We start from the raw sequence: 19,692 nt of genomic DNA, 5'->3' as shown, positions 1-19,692 counted from the left end.
GCCAGGCCACTGTGCGGGCTCCCCGCTTGGGGCCGGAATCCCCCCCCCCGTAGCCCCCCGAGGGTTGCACCAGCCAACTTACCTGGCGGCACTGGCCAGATAGCGACGGCTGCTCGGCCTGTCGGGGCCTGGAGAATTGCCGGGGGGGGGGGGGGGGGGGGGGCACTGCCAACGGCCCCCGACCGTCGTGGCATGATCCCCGCCCAAAAATCAGCGCCGGAGAATACGGCAGCCGGCGGCGGGGCCCCCCGCTGCCCCCCGGGGATTCTCCGACCCGGCAGGTGGGTCAGGGAATCCCGCCCTTGATGTTCCTTCAAGGCCACTGAGTCAAAGTCTTGCAGCTCCCCACCTAACCATGTGGTGAAGGGATGCCTTTACCACACAGTTGGCAGCAGCTCAAGAATGTGGCTCACCACCTCCCTCTCAAGGGCGACTATGAACGGGGCAATGAATGATTGCCTTGCCACCGATGCCACAACCCAAAAGTAATTGAGTTGGATCAGGGTGTAGATGGTTTGAAGGAAATTACATATTGCTTCCAGCCCCCAGCCAGGTGACGACAAACAGGGCAGGGCCGAGACCTGTGAGCAGATCACAAGTCAGGGAATGTTCTTTGAAACACAAATAGGAGAAAAAACATTTGTTTACCGAGGTGGGAGGAAGACCAAAATGTGTTGCTTCTTGCTTACGCATCTGTAGATTTATGCAGAAAGTCCCCAGGATTTCTCGCCTCCACTCCCACTTCCAATGCTTTAGTTCAAGGTCCCAGTTGCGCTGCTCCTTTACCCTGTCTGGCACAGCGATGCCAGGCAATGCACCCGCAACACCAGGAGGTTAGCATACCGCATCGACATGGTAATCTCCCAGTTGACATGAATACGAGGAATTAAAAGGTTTAACTTATGAGGAGAGGGTTGCATAGACTATGCTTCTATTCTCTCAAGTTTGGAAAATTGAGGGGCGATCCTCAAGTTGAAGTGTTTAAGATGATCACAGAAGTTGATGGGTTAGCTGGAGGGGAACTATTTCCTCTGGCGGAGGAGTTCAGACTAGGGGAACATAACCTTAAAATTAGAGCTAGGTTGTTGGGGGGAGACATCAGGAAGCACCTCATCACACAAAGGGTAGTGAAGATTCCAGAACATTTTCCCTGTGAAGCCTGTTGAGGTTGTGAGCCGATTGATAATTCCAAAACTGAGATTGTACGGCCAAAGTATTAATGGATACAAAACCAAAATAGGACAACAGAGTTAAGATACAGATCAGCTGTGATCTAATTGAATGGGGGAACAGGCTTGAGGGGCTGAATGGTCTGCCCTTGTTCCCGTGAAAGGTACGGAAAAAGTTCAGTGTAATTTATTGACACGACCATTTTATTGGCAGCCACTTCAAAAAGATGCTCAAATTGGAATCTCTACCTCATATTATTGTGAAAATGAACTACAAAGTAGCGAGGAAAGCCTAACGGCGCATAATGTGCACGTATCAATCAGACCACTGCCTGAATGTCCTGGACTTGGGAAGGACTACTTTTTTATACAGGGCTGTTACCCATTCATAAATTCATAAGATTTAGGAGCAGAATTAGGCTATTTGGCCCATCAACTCTGCTCCGCCATTCAATCATGGCTGATCTCATCCTGGCCTTAACTCCGCCATCCTGCCCATTCTCCATAACGCTACCAATTAAAAATCTGTCTAACTCCTCCGTAAATTTACTCACTGCCCCAGCATCCACCACACACAGGGGCAGCGACTTCCACAGATTAGCAACCCTTTGGGAAAAGAAGTTTGTCCTCACCTCTGTTTTAAATTTGCTACCTCTTTTCCAAAGATTTTGGCCTCTTGTTCCCGAATGCCCCACAAGAGGAAACATCCGCTCCAAGTCTACTTTATCCATATCTTTTATCATCTTGTTTACCTCAATTTGACCTCCCCTCATTCTTCTCATTCGTATCCTTCTCCATTAAGGGGGGCAACTGCAGATGCATCCCCAATTGTAGACTCTGTGTGAGAGGGGGGGGTTGGGGAAGAGCAAAGGGGGGGTTTCCTTTTTGACCTTTAGGCATGGATTCCTTATCATGCAGGCACTACACTTCTGGATGGGTGCTCTGTTTTGACCCCAGCAGAAATTAATTTTAAATCAACAATTCAAAACAGTCTGAGGAGCCAGAGCAATATCGCACAAGCAGAGGATACGAGAGATCAGGAAATAATAGCTTGATCAAACTAACCCAGAAAGAGGTGGGAGAGTCGCAAATGAAGTCCTTCTCTAATCAGCCGCTGCCTGCATAATATTCCATTGTTGATCTCAGATTTCAGGAAACAATCAATGGCCACAGCACTACCTAAAAACAGAAGCATGTGCAGTCTCCATGGCATTGGTGATAGACTAAACTGATATAGGCCGATGTAAACTGTGGTTTGGGTGCCCATTAAGGACAAACATCGTCTAATTTCTCAATGTCAGGCACCTCCTGGTGGTCCCAGGTAGTTTAATTACTTCGGTCTCATTCTGTTTAGCTACTGGTCGTTCCGAAACATTAATTCACCCCCCCCATCACCCTCACTCTGTTAATAAGTGTCGTGTGCATGAACCATCCCACTGTTTTCCAACACAATGACACAAGAGCATGTGGTACGTTACGATGATGTGATTGGTTTGGATTTCTGGAGGGGTGTTTCTTGGGCTGGGGAAACCAAATTGATTGGAAAATGGTCAAAACCGTTGGAGCTGATGGCGTGTTTCCAAAAAGAAACTAGGTTTTCTTTCTAAAGCTTGAAGAAAGTCAAATGATGTGTTTCCCATCCCCCCACACCTTCAGTTGTTAGGTTATTTATACAAAGAAAAGCTGAGATCTAAGTATAATGACAAATTATATCGAAAGCGCATCAAGAACAAAAATTGCTTAAAGCACTATTTGTCTTTTTCTTAAAACCTTTATAAGCCAATCAGAATTTGACTGCTTACACAATAGGATCATTGATCATCAAAAGAAATCCAAATTCATTTACATTTATTCCTAGCAACCACTGACCTGCCGATATTCCCTCAGCTAGGCATAGTGCATCACACTTCTTGCCATGTTGCATGGCAACCTTTGTGGATGCAAGTGTGTAAATGCTGATGGTTGGGAAGTCAGATTTAAGATGATCTTGGCCTGGTGCCAGAGAACGGGCTTTCCAACGGGTGAAGGAGGATTCGCCATGTCCATGGAAGGTTTTCGTGCTGATTGGAAGTTGATTGGAAGCAACTGTTTTTGCTGTTTGCGTATCTAGGATCAGAGGGCATAGACAGAAAAGCAGCGCCAAACCTTTCAGCAGTGTAACTGGGAAACGCCACTTCACACGAAGGGTGACATTTGGAATTTTCTTCCGCCAGTGGGAATCGATGCTTAGATCAGTCGTCAGTTCAAAACCTGAGATTGGTAGATTTTTGTTAACCCAGGGTATTGTGGGCTAGGTTGCTAAGTTACGGAGTTAGGTCTCTCTCAGATGACCCATGATTCCAAGGAATGGCAAAAGAGTCTCGAGGGGATAAATGACCTCCTCCTGTCCCTATGAAACCATGAATCTAAGTGAGATGCTTAAAGTGGCTGAGGTCCTTTTGTGACAGATTCAGTTTTGCCGTAAATGCTCAGAGCTGCAATGACGTTGATTTCAGCTTGTGATTTGTTCCGAAAATGCTATTTGTCGTTAAACATCTGTGCATATTTTTGTCTTGATTTTCAATTTCTATTACCTGATGGGGATTGAAATGCATTTGTTAGGAGCTGAGAGTAGATCAAGGATTTGGAAAAGGATGCAATATAGAGATTCTGGTTTAAATAATGGGAATAGTTAAGGTCCGTCATGTTCGGGGTCAAATTGAAGCTCCATTTTTGTCTGTCACATTTTCGAATGGATTGTAATTGGGTTTCGGATTAGGATTGAATGGTTTATGTTACAATGAGGATTGACTATTAAACTATTAGAATTAGAGTGGACTCCAGCCATTCATGAATTAGGATTGTGATCAATGGCCAAAGATCTCAAACACTGAAAGGCCCCTTCGGCCTTCAAAACACTAAAAGAAGGAAAACACTGTAAAATGAATTCCATGGGATTAAATATCAAAGTCCTAACCAATCTCTTTCTGTTCCGTTTGCCTTGTCCATGTCTCCTCCATCATCCATTCTGTTCCTTATTCATTCCACCAATGGGAAACACAGATCTCTAGAAAGGTAAGGAGACCTTTTTGTTTCTAAAGTGTTTTTGGAATGGTTGGTTTCAAGTTGTGTGTGATGTTTGGCTCAAGGCTTGGAACACTTTCCATTGCAAGGTTTAGGGCTGCGTAGTGGATTTGAGTCAACGATGAAAATAAAGTTGACTGGCGAAGGAAGCCATGTGTAGACCCTCTGACAAGGAGTGTGGAATATTCCGGTCATGGGGATTATATAACTCTGCATTGGGTGAAGTGTATATCGCATAATAATAATAACAATCTTTATTGTCACAAGTAGGCTTACATTAACACTGCAATGAAGTTACTGTGAAAATCCCCTCATCGCCACACCAGGCACAGAGAGGGAGAATTCAGAATGTCCCAATTACCCAACAGCACGTCTTTCGGGACTTGTGGGAGGAAACTGGAGCACCCGGAGGAAACCCACGCAGACACGGGGAGAACGTGCAGACTCCGCACAGACAGTGACCCAAGCCGGGAATCGAACCCTGGGGAGGTTGGAGGGAGGGCACTCGTGTTAGGTTGATATTGACATTGACCACTTTCTTTTCCAATTATCCAGCGACAATGAAGACAGCAAAAAGCCTCAAGGCAGCCAGTCTTCAGTGGACGGGACGGTGAAGCAGGAGGAGAGCGATGACAGCATAGTCATCTACGGCGATGGTGACGGCAATTCCCGATTCGGCGAGGACGGTTCCTTCATCGGTCAATACACGGTCAAAAAGGACAAAGAGGAGACCGAGGGCAACGACAGCTCTGAGGCTACGTCTCCAGTTAATCCCCCCTATCCCTTGGCACAAATGTGAAAGTATGGACAAAACCCAACAATCAGAGCGGATGGGTACAGGTGCTACCAAGACAGTAACTACATTTGATTTATCCACCAATATCCGTACATATGGAAAACAAATACAAAGTGTGATTGTCCAAACTTGAGAGGACAAGCAGTGAAGGAGATGAGGTGACATGTGAAGAAAGGAGGGAATTTTTTAAAAAGGCAATAGACCGATTTGTCAGGCGTTGGAGAAACAGGGCCGTAACCTCGCAAACCACCATGCATTGCTGATGTGCTCAATAACCTATTTCTCAAGAGTAAGAAAAAGTCTGGAAGTTGCTATTTTTCCCCCCCCCCCCCATCCATTTTAGATTGCAGGTGACACAATTTTGGGATACTTTCTAACGCTGTGTATAGATGATGCTAAGTAGGGCTCTCTCATACTCCAGCTGCAGGCTCTGTCGCTGTGTTCTAGATATCACCAGGCCACAGCTCGACACCGGACGAACATGAATGGAAGATTTTTATCATAATGCTTTGTTTTCAAACAGTACTTAATCTAAGATACGGCTCAATTGAAGATGATGTAAGAAGAGATGTCTCTATGTTGTCTGGCGCCTCTTGGATCTTCCCATATTTTAGATTATATACTTAACATTGAAAGCCGGATGACTGCAGGGCTGGCCAACTTTGCCGAAAGGTTTGGAGTGTCAATTAGTCGGAGAGAAAACAAGGTATTTGCACACATGGAGCTGCATAAGTGTGGTGCATATCAAAATAGAGAATTTCTTACAGGCACCATTTGACAAGACCTGGGCCAAAGATTTGGTGAAACAATTCCTTGGCCACATGACGGTCACACTCTTCCGCGTGGCGGATAATTAATTCAACATCTTGCTCAGATCGCCAGAGCAGAAACACTCTGGCCTCATCAGTAGGCAAAGGTGCACAACCCCCCACCCTGCTGTCCCTTATCAGAATGAAACACACCAAACAAGCAAGAGGCACTGATGCCCACAGGCGTCTTGGGTGGGATTCTCCGGTCCCCCAGCCTGTTTCTCGGAGGCCCGCCGTTGACCTGCGGTGGGATTCTCCCTTCCCGCCGCTTGTCAATGGGATTTCCCACTAAAGCCACCCCACGCCGCTGGGAAACCGGGGGAATTCTGGCCGCTATACCGTTTGAGAGTGACATTTCGGACAGGTGGGGTTCCTCTTATAGCGACTGCGTTTGTTTTCTGTCTAGTTATAATATGTAGCAGTTTCAACCATTTTTCCATTTACTTTCCTCTCCCTCCTCCCCATTTTCCTTCCACTCGTATTGACAAAGCTGAGCTTCCACCATCCCCAGCTGAGGCGAGTTACATACAGTCCTCAGCTGCTCTGGTCATTGACCCTCACGTCCCATCCAATTTAATGAATCCTAGACCCTGTGTGTACTCAAGTTAACAATTCATTTTCTAAAATTAACGAAACCTTTGCTGCATGTACTGATCACCACCCTCCGTCCTGCCCGGTAAAAGCCACACCTACTGTAACTCAAGTTCTGTATTTACTTTGGTTCCATTTAAAAACAGGTGGGACAAAAATGATTGGCAACATTATAAACCCAACAACTTCTAAATGAGCGAAGCAATAATATTATCAAGACTCACACTGTCTTAATCTTCAGACTGTGGCCTTTCAAATTCTAAATCTCACAACGTGGCACCTTTAGAGATTTCTAGTAAACAATGATTTCAGTGCCAAGATCACTTAACCTGTTTTAAGGCAAAACTACATTTCCTTTTCACAAAAGCAACTGTATCATGACATCCTGGAAAGCTTTTGTATTTTACTTAATAACGCACAATGTCATCTAAAACTATTTTCAGTTAAGTACAGTTATTTTCAAAGTAACAGCGTCCAGTTCCAATCTATTCATGTCAGCCACATGTTAGTGTGTTGGAATCCTCTCAACTCTCTTGGATGGGAACTGCCCTAACAACACTCAAGAAGCTCAACATCATCCAGGACAAAGCTGCCCACTTGATTAGGTATCCATGCACTTTCAATATTCACTCCCTCCACAACAAGCGCACTGACAGCCGTGTGAACCATCTACAAGATGCACTGCAGCAACTCACCAAAGCTCCTCCGACAATAAAATAAGTGAAGTCGCCATAATCCCAGATGACCATAGGCTATTTTCCCCTTTATGAGGGGGGTGGCTGGCTGGTGGTGATTTAACCTGAGGATCACCACACCTCAGGCGAGGGGCGAGGTTGAGATGAATAACCTCAGCCGCCACGGGAATTGAACCCGCGGTGATGGCCTTGCTCTGCGTCGCAAACTAGCTGTCCAGCCAACTGAGGTTAACCAGCCCCCGACCGGTTCCTTCATTAATATCTTCCAAACCTCTACTGTCTGGAAGGATAAGAAGAGCAGATACCTGGGAACCCCATCGCCTGGAAGTTCCCCTTCAAGCCAATCACCATCCTGACTTGGAAATATATCGCTGTTCCTTCGCTGTCGCTGGGTCAAAATCCTGGAACTCCCTCCCTAACAGCACTGTGGGTGTACCTACACCACATAGACTGCAGCGGCTCAAGAAGCTGCTCACCATCACATTCTCAAGGGCAACTAGGGATGGGCAATGAACGCTGGCCCAGTCAGCAAAGCCCACATCCCATTAAACAATAAATAAAGATATTTAACCTTCAATGTCCTGGACTCTGGACTGTTCACATGTTGAGGTTCTATCATGATTATTCCTTAGATTTAAAAAATATATGTTTATTTTTGGAAAACCTAAGGCGTCATTTAAAGAGACATCAAACATCTTCTCAATCTTATTTTGCAAAAAAGTACACACCATGTAATTTTTCTTAGTTGTTGTAAATGAAGTCTGACTATTTATGAAGTTTACCACATTCCATTGCTCCCCTCCCTTTCAGAATTCTACCTCAAGACTTCACCGATTGAGTTTTGGAACTGCAGGTGTTTTGGTGTTAGGGGGTGTGTGTGTGTTAGGGGGGTGTGGGTGTTAGGGGGTGTGGGTGTTAGGGGGTGTGGGTGTTAGGGGGTGTGGGTGTTGGGGGTGTGTGGGTGTTAGGGGCTGTGTGGGTGTTACGGGCTGTGTGGGTGTTGGGGGGGGGTGTGGGTGTTAGGGGATGTGTGGGTGCTGGAGGTGTGTGTGTTAGGGGGTGTGGGTGTTAGGGGGTGTGGGTGTTAGGGGGTGTGGGTGTTAGGGGGTGTGGGTGTTAGGGGGTGTGGGTGTTAGGGGGTGTGTGGGCGTTACGGGCTGTGTGGGTGTTGGGGGGGGTGTTGGTGTTAGGGGGTGTGTGGGTGTTAGGGGATGTGTGGGTGTTAGGGGATGTGTGGGTGTTAGGGGATGTGTGGGTGTTAGGGGGTGTGGGTGTTAGGGGATGTGTGGGTGTTAGGGGATGTGTGGGTGTTAGGGGGTGTGGGTGTTAGGGGGTGTATGGGTGTTAGGGGATGTGTGAGTGTTAGGGGATGTGTGGGTGTTAGGGGCTGTGTGGGTGTTAGGGGCTGTGTGGGTGTTAGGGGCTGTGTGGGTGTTAGGGGTGTGGGTGTTAGGGGGTGTGTGGGTGTTAGGGGGTGTGTGGGTGTTGGGGGGTGTGGGTGTTAAAGGGGGTGTGGGTGTTAGGGGGTGTATGGGTGTTAGGGGATGTGTGGGTATTAAGGGGTGTGTGAGTGTTAGGGGCTGTGTGGGTGTTAGGGGGTGTGTGGGTGTTAGGGGGTGTGTGGGTGTTAGGGGGTGTGTGGGTGTTAGGGGTGTGGGTGTTAGGGGATGTGTGGGTGTTAGGGGGTGTGTGGGTGTTGGGGGGTGTATGGGCGTTAGGGGATGTGTGGGTGTTAGGGGATGTGTGGGTGTTAAGGGCTGTGTGGGTGTTAGGGGCTGTGTGGGTGTTGGGGGGTGTGTGGGTGTTAGGGGGTGTGTGGGTGTTGGGGGGTGTATGGGTATTAGGAGATGTGTGGGTGTTAGGGGGTGTGGGTGTTAAGGGGTGTGTGGGTGCTGGAGGTGTGTGTGAGTGCTGAGGTTAGTATGGGTAAGGGAGTGCGTGTGCTGGGGGGGCAAGTGGGTGCTGGGGGTGTGTGTAGGTTCTGCAGCGTGTGTGGGTGAAGGGGTGTGTAGGTACTAGGTGGGTGTGGGTGCTGGGGGAGGTTGTGTGTGTGCGTGGGCACTGGGGGGGCTTTGTGTGGGTATGGGGGATGTGAGTGGGCACTGGGGGGTTGTGCGTGGGTGCTGGGGGAGGTTGTGTGTGCATAGGCATGGGGGGATGTCCGTGGGCATGGGGAGATATGTGCGGGCGCTGGGAGGTTGTGTGTGGTTGCTGGAGATTGCGTGTGGGCATGAGGGGGGTGTGCGGGCATGGGGTGCTTATGTGGGCGCACTGGGGGATGTGAGGGCGCTGCAGGATTTATGCAGGAGCTTGTGGTTTGTGGGCGCTGTGATAGTGAGAATTGAACTCTCATGTTGGTGTAATAACCTAACTCATTGAGATCCTTCAGATAGGTGAAACACTCATTTTATTCCATGTCCAATAGTATTCGTTACTGACTACAGCGGGCAGTAACATTGCGCGCTCCTGATCTCATCAGCCTTCCATTTGGCGAGTCAGTGCAATATGAGCTGGTCAGGGTTGTAGAATAGGGTTTGGATCTAGTGTGATGTTGAGATCAGTGGGGCAAACCCAGTAGACTAGTTGGTCTAGCCAGTTACATACACAGCAATACAGACCATTAATGCCCTCCACCTCCTCCCAGTGAAAGGTTTCCCAAGAAATGGTACACGGAACAAATATTACTTTGCCCTTCCTTCAAGGGATCTTTTCTTGTTGCGTCACTTCATTTTGCGTTAGCCATCTTGCCTAAAACCAACTCCAACACTTCAAGAAACCCGTGCCTCATAGTTTGCCAAATTGCTGCCCCCCCCCCCCCCCCGTAAACCCTCCCCCAACTTTCCTCCAACATCCCAACTTAAATATGACCTTTTTCGAAGAGAAATTTATTTACAGGGTAACCATGATAAAGTAAATGTTAACTTGCTTTTCCTCCCCCCTTCCATCCACTTCACTTCTCACTTCTTCACAGCTTCAGGTGATGGGAAATGAATATGACAGGTTAAAAAAGAATGAACTGTCATTTGTTAATTCTAGTTGGTTGACATTGCAGGCAACGAGAGATATCAGTGACATGTACAGTACCGACTAACTCTGGACTAGTACTCATCTGACAGACATATCACACCAAGTCTGCCGACTGTTTTACTATCTTTTATATTGAACGTGTGTGCCCTTTATGGAATAAAACCATCGAATTCCTGCAGTGCAGAAGGAGGACATTTGGCTCACTGAGTCTGCACTGACCCTCTGAAAGGGCAGCCTACCTCAGCCCACTTTCCCACCTTATCCCCGTCTAACCTGCATATCGTTGGACTGTGGGAGGAAACCGGAGCGCCCGGAGAAAACCCACGCAAGACATGGGAGAAAAAGTGTCAACTGCACACCAGACAGTCACCCAAGGCTGGATTTGAACCCGGGTCCCTTCCGCTGTTAGGCAGCAGTGCTAAACACTGTGCCACCGTGCCATATCCTGGTTTTGTGCCAATACATGATGTTAACAAATACCTGCCCCCGCATCGCTGGAACAGCCTGCCTTCCTCAATATCATTGGCTCCATATCGCAGTCTAATTTTCCCGAGTCCCAAATGCCACCTTTTTGTTTTGACACAATTGCACAGTTTATCTAGTTCGCAAGTTGACACCGACTGATCAGTAGATAATTGCAAGTCAACTGGTGAAAAATGTATATGAATAGCATCTTGTTTTAATGCTCCTCGGTGCACAGATTGTACCCGTTAACGTGGTCAAAACCAGATGAATTATACCCCATTTGTTCATCTCCTTTTGCTCTGAGTCATGGACTGCAGCCATGAAATGTTCTCAATCAGTAGCGTAGTCTGTACGTGATGTGACTACAATGGCGTACAATACAAGTGAGTGAAACAAATTGGAAGCTCATTGTAAAGCTGTATTCATGTCTATCAATCAACCACCTGTGTCGACATTTCTGCAGAGAAGTGTTATCATATTTAAATGCATATCTTTATATTTTTGGCGCAGCTTATTGATGAACTCTGGTTGTGGGTTTATTCTGGCAAGCGTGTTCGCTCAGCAAGTCAGTGAGATTTTGGGGGATGGATTATCAGCAGGAATTTCAATGCTATTCATGGGGGGGGGGGTCGGTGTGTGGGGACAATGTGGGGACGGTGCAGGTGGCAATGTAGATGGGCTCGGTATTGACCAGGCCCCAATAGGGAAATGATTGTGCAGCAAATGACAGGTTACCTGAATTGGCCCAACATTGTTAAATATCTTTCTGCTTACAATTTTTATCTAGCGCTTGAGCGTTTTTGCTCTGTGAGGACTGAACATTTAGGGAATAAATTTGGCAGCAAAAAGCAAAATTAACATTTGTTGTTTTTCTGGGTGTTTGCAGTGACTCATTGAGTAAATTTGTCTCGGAGCAGATTGATGCACTTTACAAGGCCTGATAGAAAGTGCTGTCGAGAAGGCCACAATAATGCAGTGGGAAAGAATGAGGCAGTGTCAACACTTCTGACCAAATACTCCAGTTTTTTGATTGTGTCTTCCAGAGTTTTCCGAAACATAACCCATTGGAAAATCCTGGCCATTTCCACCCCCTGGATGTTTTTCATGGTTTTTAACCAAGGTTGTGGTAAATTTGCGTCGGACAAAGCAGCAGATGCTAGCTCAATGAATCATTTGACATCTGAAGTGAGATCAATTGATCTTTGGTAACCAAAGGTATGCTAAGATATGGAGCCATTGTGAGTGGATGGAGCTGAGATACTGATCAGCCATGGTCTCATTAAATGGCAGAACGGGCTTGAGGGGATTGAATGGCTTTTTTCTGTTCTTACGAGCAGCAAGGAAAGCCTGAGATCTTCCACCATGATTCCTGTCCCATCTCTATCTTCCTACGTTTCCACGGGGCAACCCTGTCCTGCACCTTACAGCTCATGCGTACAATGCAGTGTTCTGTTAATTTTATGGGCAAACAGATTTACTTGGCAAGCCCCCAAGCCCTGGCCCTGATAAAGATTTGCCCACTGTAAGTAGGCACATGCCCCCAAAGAACAACAACTTGCATTTATTTAGTGCCTTTGACGTAGTAGAACATCCCAAAGTACCCGTACCCCCGTACCAGCCTCCCCGGACAGGCGCCGGAATGTGGCGACTAGGGGCTTTTCACAGTAACTTCATTGAAGCCTACTCGTGACAATAAGCGATTTTCATTTTCATTTCAATTGCTTTGCAGGTGGATTAGTGTCAGGAAATATTAGGTTAGGTGACCAAAAGCTTTGTCAAAGAGGCGGGGTTTAAGGAACATCTTAATGGAGACGAGAGCTTCGGAGAGGCGGAGAGCTTTAGGGCGGAATTGCCAGATCTCGAGGCTAGGGAGCTGAAAGCCGGCCACCAATGGTGGTGATTAAAACAGGGGATGCGTAAAAGAGGAAAGAATTGAAGGAGCTGAGAGATCCTGGGGATTTGTGCGGCTGGAGGAGATTACAGAAATGGGGAGGAGTGAGGCCATGGATGAATTCGGGAAGCAAGATGAGGATTTTGAAAATTCAGGCCTTGTCAAGCACATTAATTATCGGCTCGAGACAATTGGCGACATGAGCTCCATGCTGGTGAACCTAACATGGAGTGTGAGGAGTTCGGTGAGGATTCAGGACAATAGATGTCTAAATGGAAACATTGCTGAGGTACGACTCTCCGTACTGTAAATAAAACCAGGGCACAGTGGCACTCGCTTTGTAATTGATTAGCCACTCGAGGCGATGGCCTCTTGTCGTGTTCTTTTACCCTGTGCTGCATTCGGGAACAGCGATACTGATGGAAGTCCTGATGATAACAATTGTGGCCTCGATGGGTGGCAGCAGATTAATGAAATACTCGTTAAAAGATTTCCAAGGCAATAAGTGCAATCTCTTGCTGACGTGCATTTGTGTTAAGGATTGCCATCATTTTTACCCAGATGTGTACTGCAACCTTGTCCCAAAGGTACAATAACCTAATATTAAAAACATGTTAATATAGCAGAAACCATCCTCGAGCGATCACCAGCCTTGTATGAAGTGATCCGACCATTCGTCTATGGGTAAAGGTGAATTTTGTTCTGCGATGATCTTTATGAACTATGGAGTATATGAGCGTTGAATTGTACATTGTTGTTGAATCCTCTTTTTGCCCTTAAGTAAAATGTTTACTGCACTAAAATCCAGGGAAATGGCAATAAACAACATTTTTTCTTTAAATGGGAATCTCACTGAAAGAGACAGCATCGTCTGCACCCCCCCCCCCCCCCCCCCCCTCGCCCCCACCACCACCACCCCTCCTTGTTTCCCGCTTGGCTGTGCCTCAACCATAAGTGCGCAAGTCAGCAAACTTTGGTTAAAAATAAAGCCTACCTCTATAAACCACAGCCACTTAACAGATCAGCTGCCCCAGCTTCTGAAGGGGCATCCCGTCACACATGTTCATCATATCCCTTCAGGTGCTGACGGGCCCGCTGTGCACTCCCCAGCTTTTGAAATAAAAATCCACGTACGACTTCATTTTGCGGTGTGATTGTTCCGCGGTGCGCTGTTTGTGTCGGGGATTCGGGAGTCTGCACCAGTTGGATTCGCGAGTATCAGAGGCTGGTTATTCCTGGCCGGAGATAAATCCAGGGAATGATGGAAAGGGCGAGTTTTGTCCGGCTGTTCTCTATGACCGTGCAAGGAACGTGTGTCATAATGAAACATCACCGAGCCATTATGCTACCTGCCTGAACTGTTTTGGAGGGGGATTGATTTGGATAATCATCAATCTCGGAAATTTTCTTTCCTGCCACCTTTAATCGTGGGGAAGAACGTTGAAACCCACATTTGGTGTCTCACAACACAGCATAATAATAATAATAATCGTTATTGTCACAAGTCGGTTTACATTACAATGAAATTACTGTGAAAATCCCCTAGTTGCCAAACTTCGGCGCCTGTTCGGGTACACGGAGGGAGAATTCAGAATGTCCAAATTACCTGTCAGCCTGTCTTTTAGGACGTGGGAGGAAACCGGAGCACCCGGAAGAAACCCTCACAGACACGGGGAGAACGTGCAGACTCCGCACAGTGAACCCAAGCCGCGAATCGAACCTGGGACCCTGGCACTGTGACGCACCAGTGCTAACCACTGTGCTACCGTGCCATACTTACAGCACAGAAAGAAACCATTGGTTATACACCAGCCTCATTCCACCTTAATCCATCTCACCCTATCAACTTAACCTTTCATTCCTTTCCCCACTGTGTGCTCATCTAACTTCCTCTTAAATGTATCAATGCTATTTACCTCAACTCCGCATGGCAGCATATCAAACATTCTACCCACCCTCTGGATCAGGGGATTTCTCCTAAATTCCTTTTTTGGACTTATTAGCTGTGATTTTACATTTTTGACTCCTAGTTTCGGACTCTTTCGCCAGTGGAAAAACATTTATAAATAAGAAATAATTCTCTGCTTCTTCGTGTATTTCATCTTTGCTTCCACCTACACCATTGACACAGGCTTCCTCCTTAGTTTTTCAAATGTAGAACAGGCCATGAGGCTGTTCCTGAGATGAAACTGAGAGAGGGATATTGCAGTTATCATTTTCCTGGCTGTTTTAGACAATGGTGATAAAGGAAGCTCTCAAAGTAGGCACTAGTTTGAAGTAGCTGATGTGTTGTGTTAGAAGTGAGTTCTGTGTTTTGGCATGGCTATAATTGTTCATCTTCATACCACTGGGGAATATGTGTTGATAGGAAATTCTCTGTTACAAGGAGAATCAAGAATGAGTCATTTGCCATCGAGAGAAAACAAAGTTTGAAAATTTTCAGCATAAGTTAAGACTTTGGAGAGGCGGCATGGTTGCGCAGTGGTTAGCACTGCTGCCTACGGCGCTGAGGACCCAGGTTCAATCCTGGCCCCTGGCCACTCTCCATATGGAGATTGCACATTCTCCCCATGTCCACGTGGGTTTCATCCCCACAACCCAAAGATGTGCAGGGTAGGTGAATTGGCCACGCTAAATTGCCCCTTCATTGGAAAAAAAGAATTGGGTACTCTAAAAAAAATTTTTAAAACAATAAATAAGTTAGGATGTTGATTAATGTGCATAAAACATGGATTTGGGTTAATGGGTGTTGGAAATGCTTTGCCCCAGGTAAGAGAACTGGATCCACAACTGAGGAGGTGGTGGAAGCAGGGACGATAGTGACATTTAAGGGGCATCTTGATAAATAATGAAAATCGCTTTATTGCCACGAGTAGGCTTCAATGAAGTTACTGTGAAAAGCCCCTAGTCGCCACCTTCCGGCGCATGTCCGGGGAGGCTGGTACGGGAATCGAACCGTGCTGCTGGCCTGCTTGGTCTGCTTTCAAAGCCAGCGATTTAGCCCAGTGAGCTAAACCAGCCCCATGGATGCATGAATTGGATGGGAATAGATGGATACGGACCCAGGAAGTGTAGAAGATTGTAGTTTAGTCGGGCAGCATGGTCGGCACGGGCTTGGAGGGCCGAAGGGCCTGTTCTTGTGCTGTACTTTTCTTTGTTCTTTGTTCTTCAGCATACTTGAAAAATTTAGGAATGGGCACAGTAGCCATCAACCAATGGCACAAAAGTAGGGGGATTTCAAATTGAAGGGGGCCAATAGAATTTAGAAGGACAGGGACAGGTTAGCAGATTGGGCAAGGCAAATACAGTTTAATGTGGAGAAGTGTGGTATTAGAAACAGGAAATTATGAAAAGCCATGCAAGGGTGGAAAACATGGGGTGCAGATGAACAGAAAAACCTTTCAGATGCATCATTTCCTGAAAGTGTGAGTGCGGGTAGATTAAAACCAGAAAACGACAAAACACGTTTTGTTTTATGGACCGACGATGCAGTTTTAGCCATCCTAAAGTAGAAAGACCATTAAAACCTGGAGGAAATAGATTTTCCAGGCTGGGAGAACTATAGTTATAACGGCTGTGATGTGGCGACTTAGGATGGCTGAGAGGAAATTTAATGGGGGATTTATAAAATTAAAGGCACCGAAACGGAAAATGCTGGAAAAGCTCAGCAGGTTTGGCAGCATTTGTGGAGAGAGAGAGAGTCCTATGTGACTTCTTCAGAGCTAGAGAGTGGGAGAAAGGTGATGGATTATGTCTTGTCTAAGAGCGGGTGGAGCAGAGTCGAAGGTCAGTGATTGGTGGGGGCTCGGAGAGATTGATACAAAGATGTAGGTCATGAGACAGAGTTAATAGCAGGTGACGCTGGTAGCGGCGTAAAGGTAAGACATCGGAATGAGTTAAATGGGAGAATAAAGATCAGCGCTCAGTGGAAGCAAAATTAAAGAATAAGGTGGGGGCGAAAAATATTTGGGATATTAAAAAAAAAGTTCAAGGTGGAGGGGGAAGGTCACAGTTTACGATATGGTGCATCTCGATTTGTCGATAAGAAGACTCCATTTCCTCTGGTTGGGGAGTCAGTGGCAAAGGATCATCAATTTAAAATCGTAACTCAAGGAGTGAGAATATCTTTACACACAGTTGTTAGACTATGGGATGCTTTGCCATAGGGAGAGGTGGAAGAACAGACCATTGAATCCTTTGACGGGGGGGGGGGGGGGGGGGGGGGGAGCAGTAAAGTTTTGAATCTGAGGAGATTAGAAGAATGAGAGGTGATCTTCTTGAAACATATAAGATCCTGAGGGGACTTGATAGGGTAGTATCTGAGAGGGCGTTTCCACTTGTGGGAGAGACTAGAACTAGGGGGCACAGTTTAAGAATACGAGTTCTACCATTTAAGACAGAGATGAAGAGAATTGTACTTCTCTTCGCTGGACATCAATCTGTGGAATTCTCTTTGTTCAGAAACCAGTGATTGAATTTCTTCAATGCTGAGTTAGACAGGTTTTTAATAGGCACGGGGGTCAAGGGTTATGGGGGGGAGACAGAATGCTAAGTGAAGCAGAAATCACCACAAAATCAGCTATGATCTTATTGAATGGCGGAGCAGGCTGAAAGGATTAAGTGCACCGCCCTTGCTCCCCAAGTCCGATATTCCCGCGGAGAGATACAACGTGAAAACAATGCAGTGAGGTTAGTTTTAGATTTCTCTATCATTGGGCCATTCCAAACCTGAGGGGCCAAATGGCCTCTTTCTGTGCTGTGGCCCACCGTTCTCTGAGGAGACCAGAGAACGGGGTCCGCAGTAAGTTCCGCCGAAGAAGAATTATCAAACGTGAATGGATGTCACTGGTAGACCTTCATATTATGGATGCTGTCTCTTGTCAGGAGATTTATTTCTTGCGCATTTGGTTTGACTAACCCACGTAACATTAACCAAAAATGCTGTGTCTTTAATAACTTTGATTTGTGTGACAGTGTGCAAACTGTGTAATGTGTGGGTACATTTGAATTGCACAATGTTCTTTTCCTGTTTATAAAGATATTAATATATTCCCTGAATAAGATATACCTATATCTGAGAAACTGACATTCCCACAGATTGCATCTAAGACAATAATGTAGAGTTAACACAAGGTGGTCATAGAGTGTGTAGATGAAGCTAATAAACATGGTTATTTAAACTGACTGCATGGGAAGCTGAACTAGCCTAGCCATCCAGATGTACTGTTTCCTCTGGGAAAACTGTAAAAATAAAACTGACTGTTTTTGTATAGGAACAAACTAAACATAAAATAAAAGCATATTGTTCTTCAAACGCATTGCTGATTCTCTTCTTTCGTTATTTTCTCTGAAGTTCCAACATTCAAATTCCAATCAAATCTGTTTTAGCTCTTCCACATGACGAGTGTGTTGCGTTGCCTGAAGGTTTGGGGGGAACTGCAATAATATTGAGAGCAACTTGCCTTTTTTTAATGGGTGTCTACCTTCTGCACGATGCATTGTAGTAACTCACCAAATCTGCTTTGGCAGCTTACTGCAAACCCACCACCTCGACCGTCTAGAAGGGGAAGGGTAGAGGGCGTACAGGAACACCCCCACCTGCAACTTCCCCTCCCGACCGCACACCATCCTGTCATTAACTTATACCTGCTGTTTCTTTCCTGTTGCTCATCAAAATCCTGGACCTTACTCCCAAACAGTACTGTGGGAGTACCTACACCACATAGATTGCAATGGTTCAAGAAGACAGCTCACCACCACCACCTCAAGGGAAATTAGACATAAGCAATAAATGTTGGCTTTGCCAGCGACACCCACAACTGTCATTTGACAGGACAGGACTTAAGTACTGTTGACAAAAGAGACATGCTACCAAAGTTTTTTGTCTTACACTCAGCCGGATAACTCGCAAGGATTTCCCAACAGTAACAACAATTTACATTGCACGAGAAGAGAGTGCTGAGTTGTTCTCTGATTGGTGGAGGCATTGCCGTATGACTGTAACGTGCAACGGTTGATTGGCCAGCTTTGTTCACATCCAAACCAGGCAAGTTGACTCTGATTGGCCAAAGTATTGCCCGAGGGAACGAACCAAGAATCGGCTGTTCCCTAAGCTTTTGTTTAATTGTAAAAGGTGCTATGCGTGGACATGTTCCTTCTATCCTCAAAAAAATACATAATAGGGCAACAAAAGGTACACAATGTAACTACATAACACCGATATCGGGTGAAGCATACAGGGGTGTAGTGTTAATGAGGTCAGTCCATAAGAGGGTCGTTTAGGAGTCTGGTAACAATGGGAAAGAAGCTGCTTTTGAATCTGTTTGTGCGTGTTCTCAGATTTTTGTATCTCCTGCCGATGGAAGAAGTTGGAAGAGTGAGTAAGCCGGATGGGAGGGGTAGTAGTTTAAGATACGCAAGTAAACTATAAGTTTACCCTTGAGAATCAAACTATTTACTGTGTGGACATACATTTCAGTGCACAAAATGGAAGGGCGTTTGCACCTTCATCGGTATCCGGTCTTCCACATAAATTACTTTGACACTTTATCGACGTATAATCTGGACAGTGCCAAAGGCTTCTGTTGGTACCACTGTGCCGCTATAATCTTTGATGTTCACTGTGCTGTGTCGGCTCGCTTTGTGCACTGATCACCTGGTCATCCGCATCACCTGACCAGGCAGCTTGGTAGACATTTTGTGGATCCCATCTTGCTGCTAATTGCGATGTGCTTTTGGTTGTTTGGAATACTGCCCCCTGTATCGCTTTTGTTTGCGGCTTCTCCTGATGTTGAACCACTTGTCCCGTCCTTTACTTTCTATCTTGGTGCTTCCAGTGTCCACATTTTTTTTAAAAATCATCTTTATTGTCACAAGTCGGCTCACATTAACATTGCAATGAAGTTACTGTGAAAATCCCCTCGTCGCCACATTCCTGCACCTGTTGGGTACAAAGAGGGAGAATAGGGAATGTCCAAATTATCTAACAGCATGTCTTTCGGGGCTTGTGGGAGGAAACCCACACAGACACGGGGAGAACGTGCAGACTCCGCACAGACAGTGACCCAAACCGCAAATCAAACCCGGGTCACTGGCACTGTGAAGCAACATTGCTAACCACTGCGCTCTCATGCCTTGTATAGAGCGTTAAAAGCTAGGCACTTTATCGCTGCATGTATGAGCCCAC

General features: G+C 46.2%; 1 protein-coding gene across 1 annotated transcript in view; it reads left to right on the top strand.

The window, feature by feature from the left end:
* nfasca (neurofascin homolog (chicken) a) overlaps positions 1-7,545 on the top strand; it is a 245,789-nt gene extending 238,244 nt beyond the window's left edge. The window contains exons 36-37 of the mRNA XM_038819461.1: positions 4,212-4,223; positions 4,788-7,545. Coding sequence (XP_038675389.1) covers positions 4,212-4,223; positions 4,788-5,031 — 256 coding nt within the window. The 3' untranslated portion in view covers positions 5,032-7,545. The remainder of the gene's footprint in view (positions 1-4,211; positions 4,224-4,787) is intronic.
* Positions 7,546-19,692: the final 12,147 nt, after the last annotated feature.

The sequence above is a fragment of the Scyliorhinus canicula genome, chromosome 15, assembly GCF_902713615.1.
Source record: "Scyliorhinus canicula chromosome 15, sScyCan1.1, whole genome shotgun sequence".
In the NCBI taxonomy this organism is placed as follows: domain Eukaryota; kingdom Metazoa; phylum Chordata; class Chondrichthyes; order Carcharhiniformes; family Scyliorhinidae; genus Scyliorhinus; species Scyliorhinus canicula.
The sequence above is the reverse complement of the archived record's forward strand: the minus strand, read 5'-3'. Positions and strand labels throughout refer to the sequence as shown.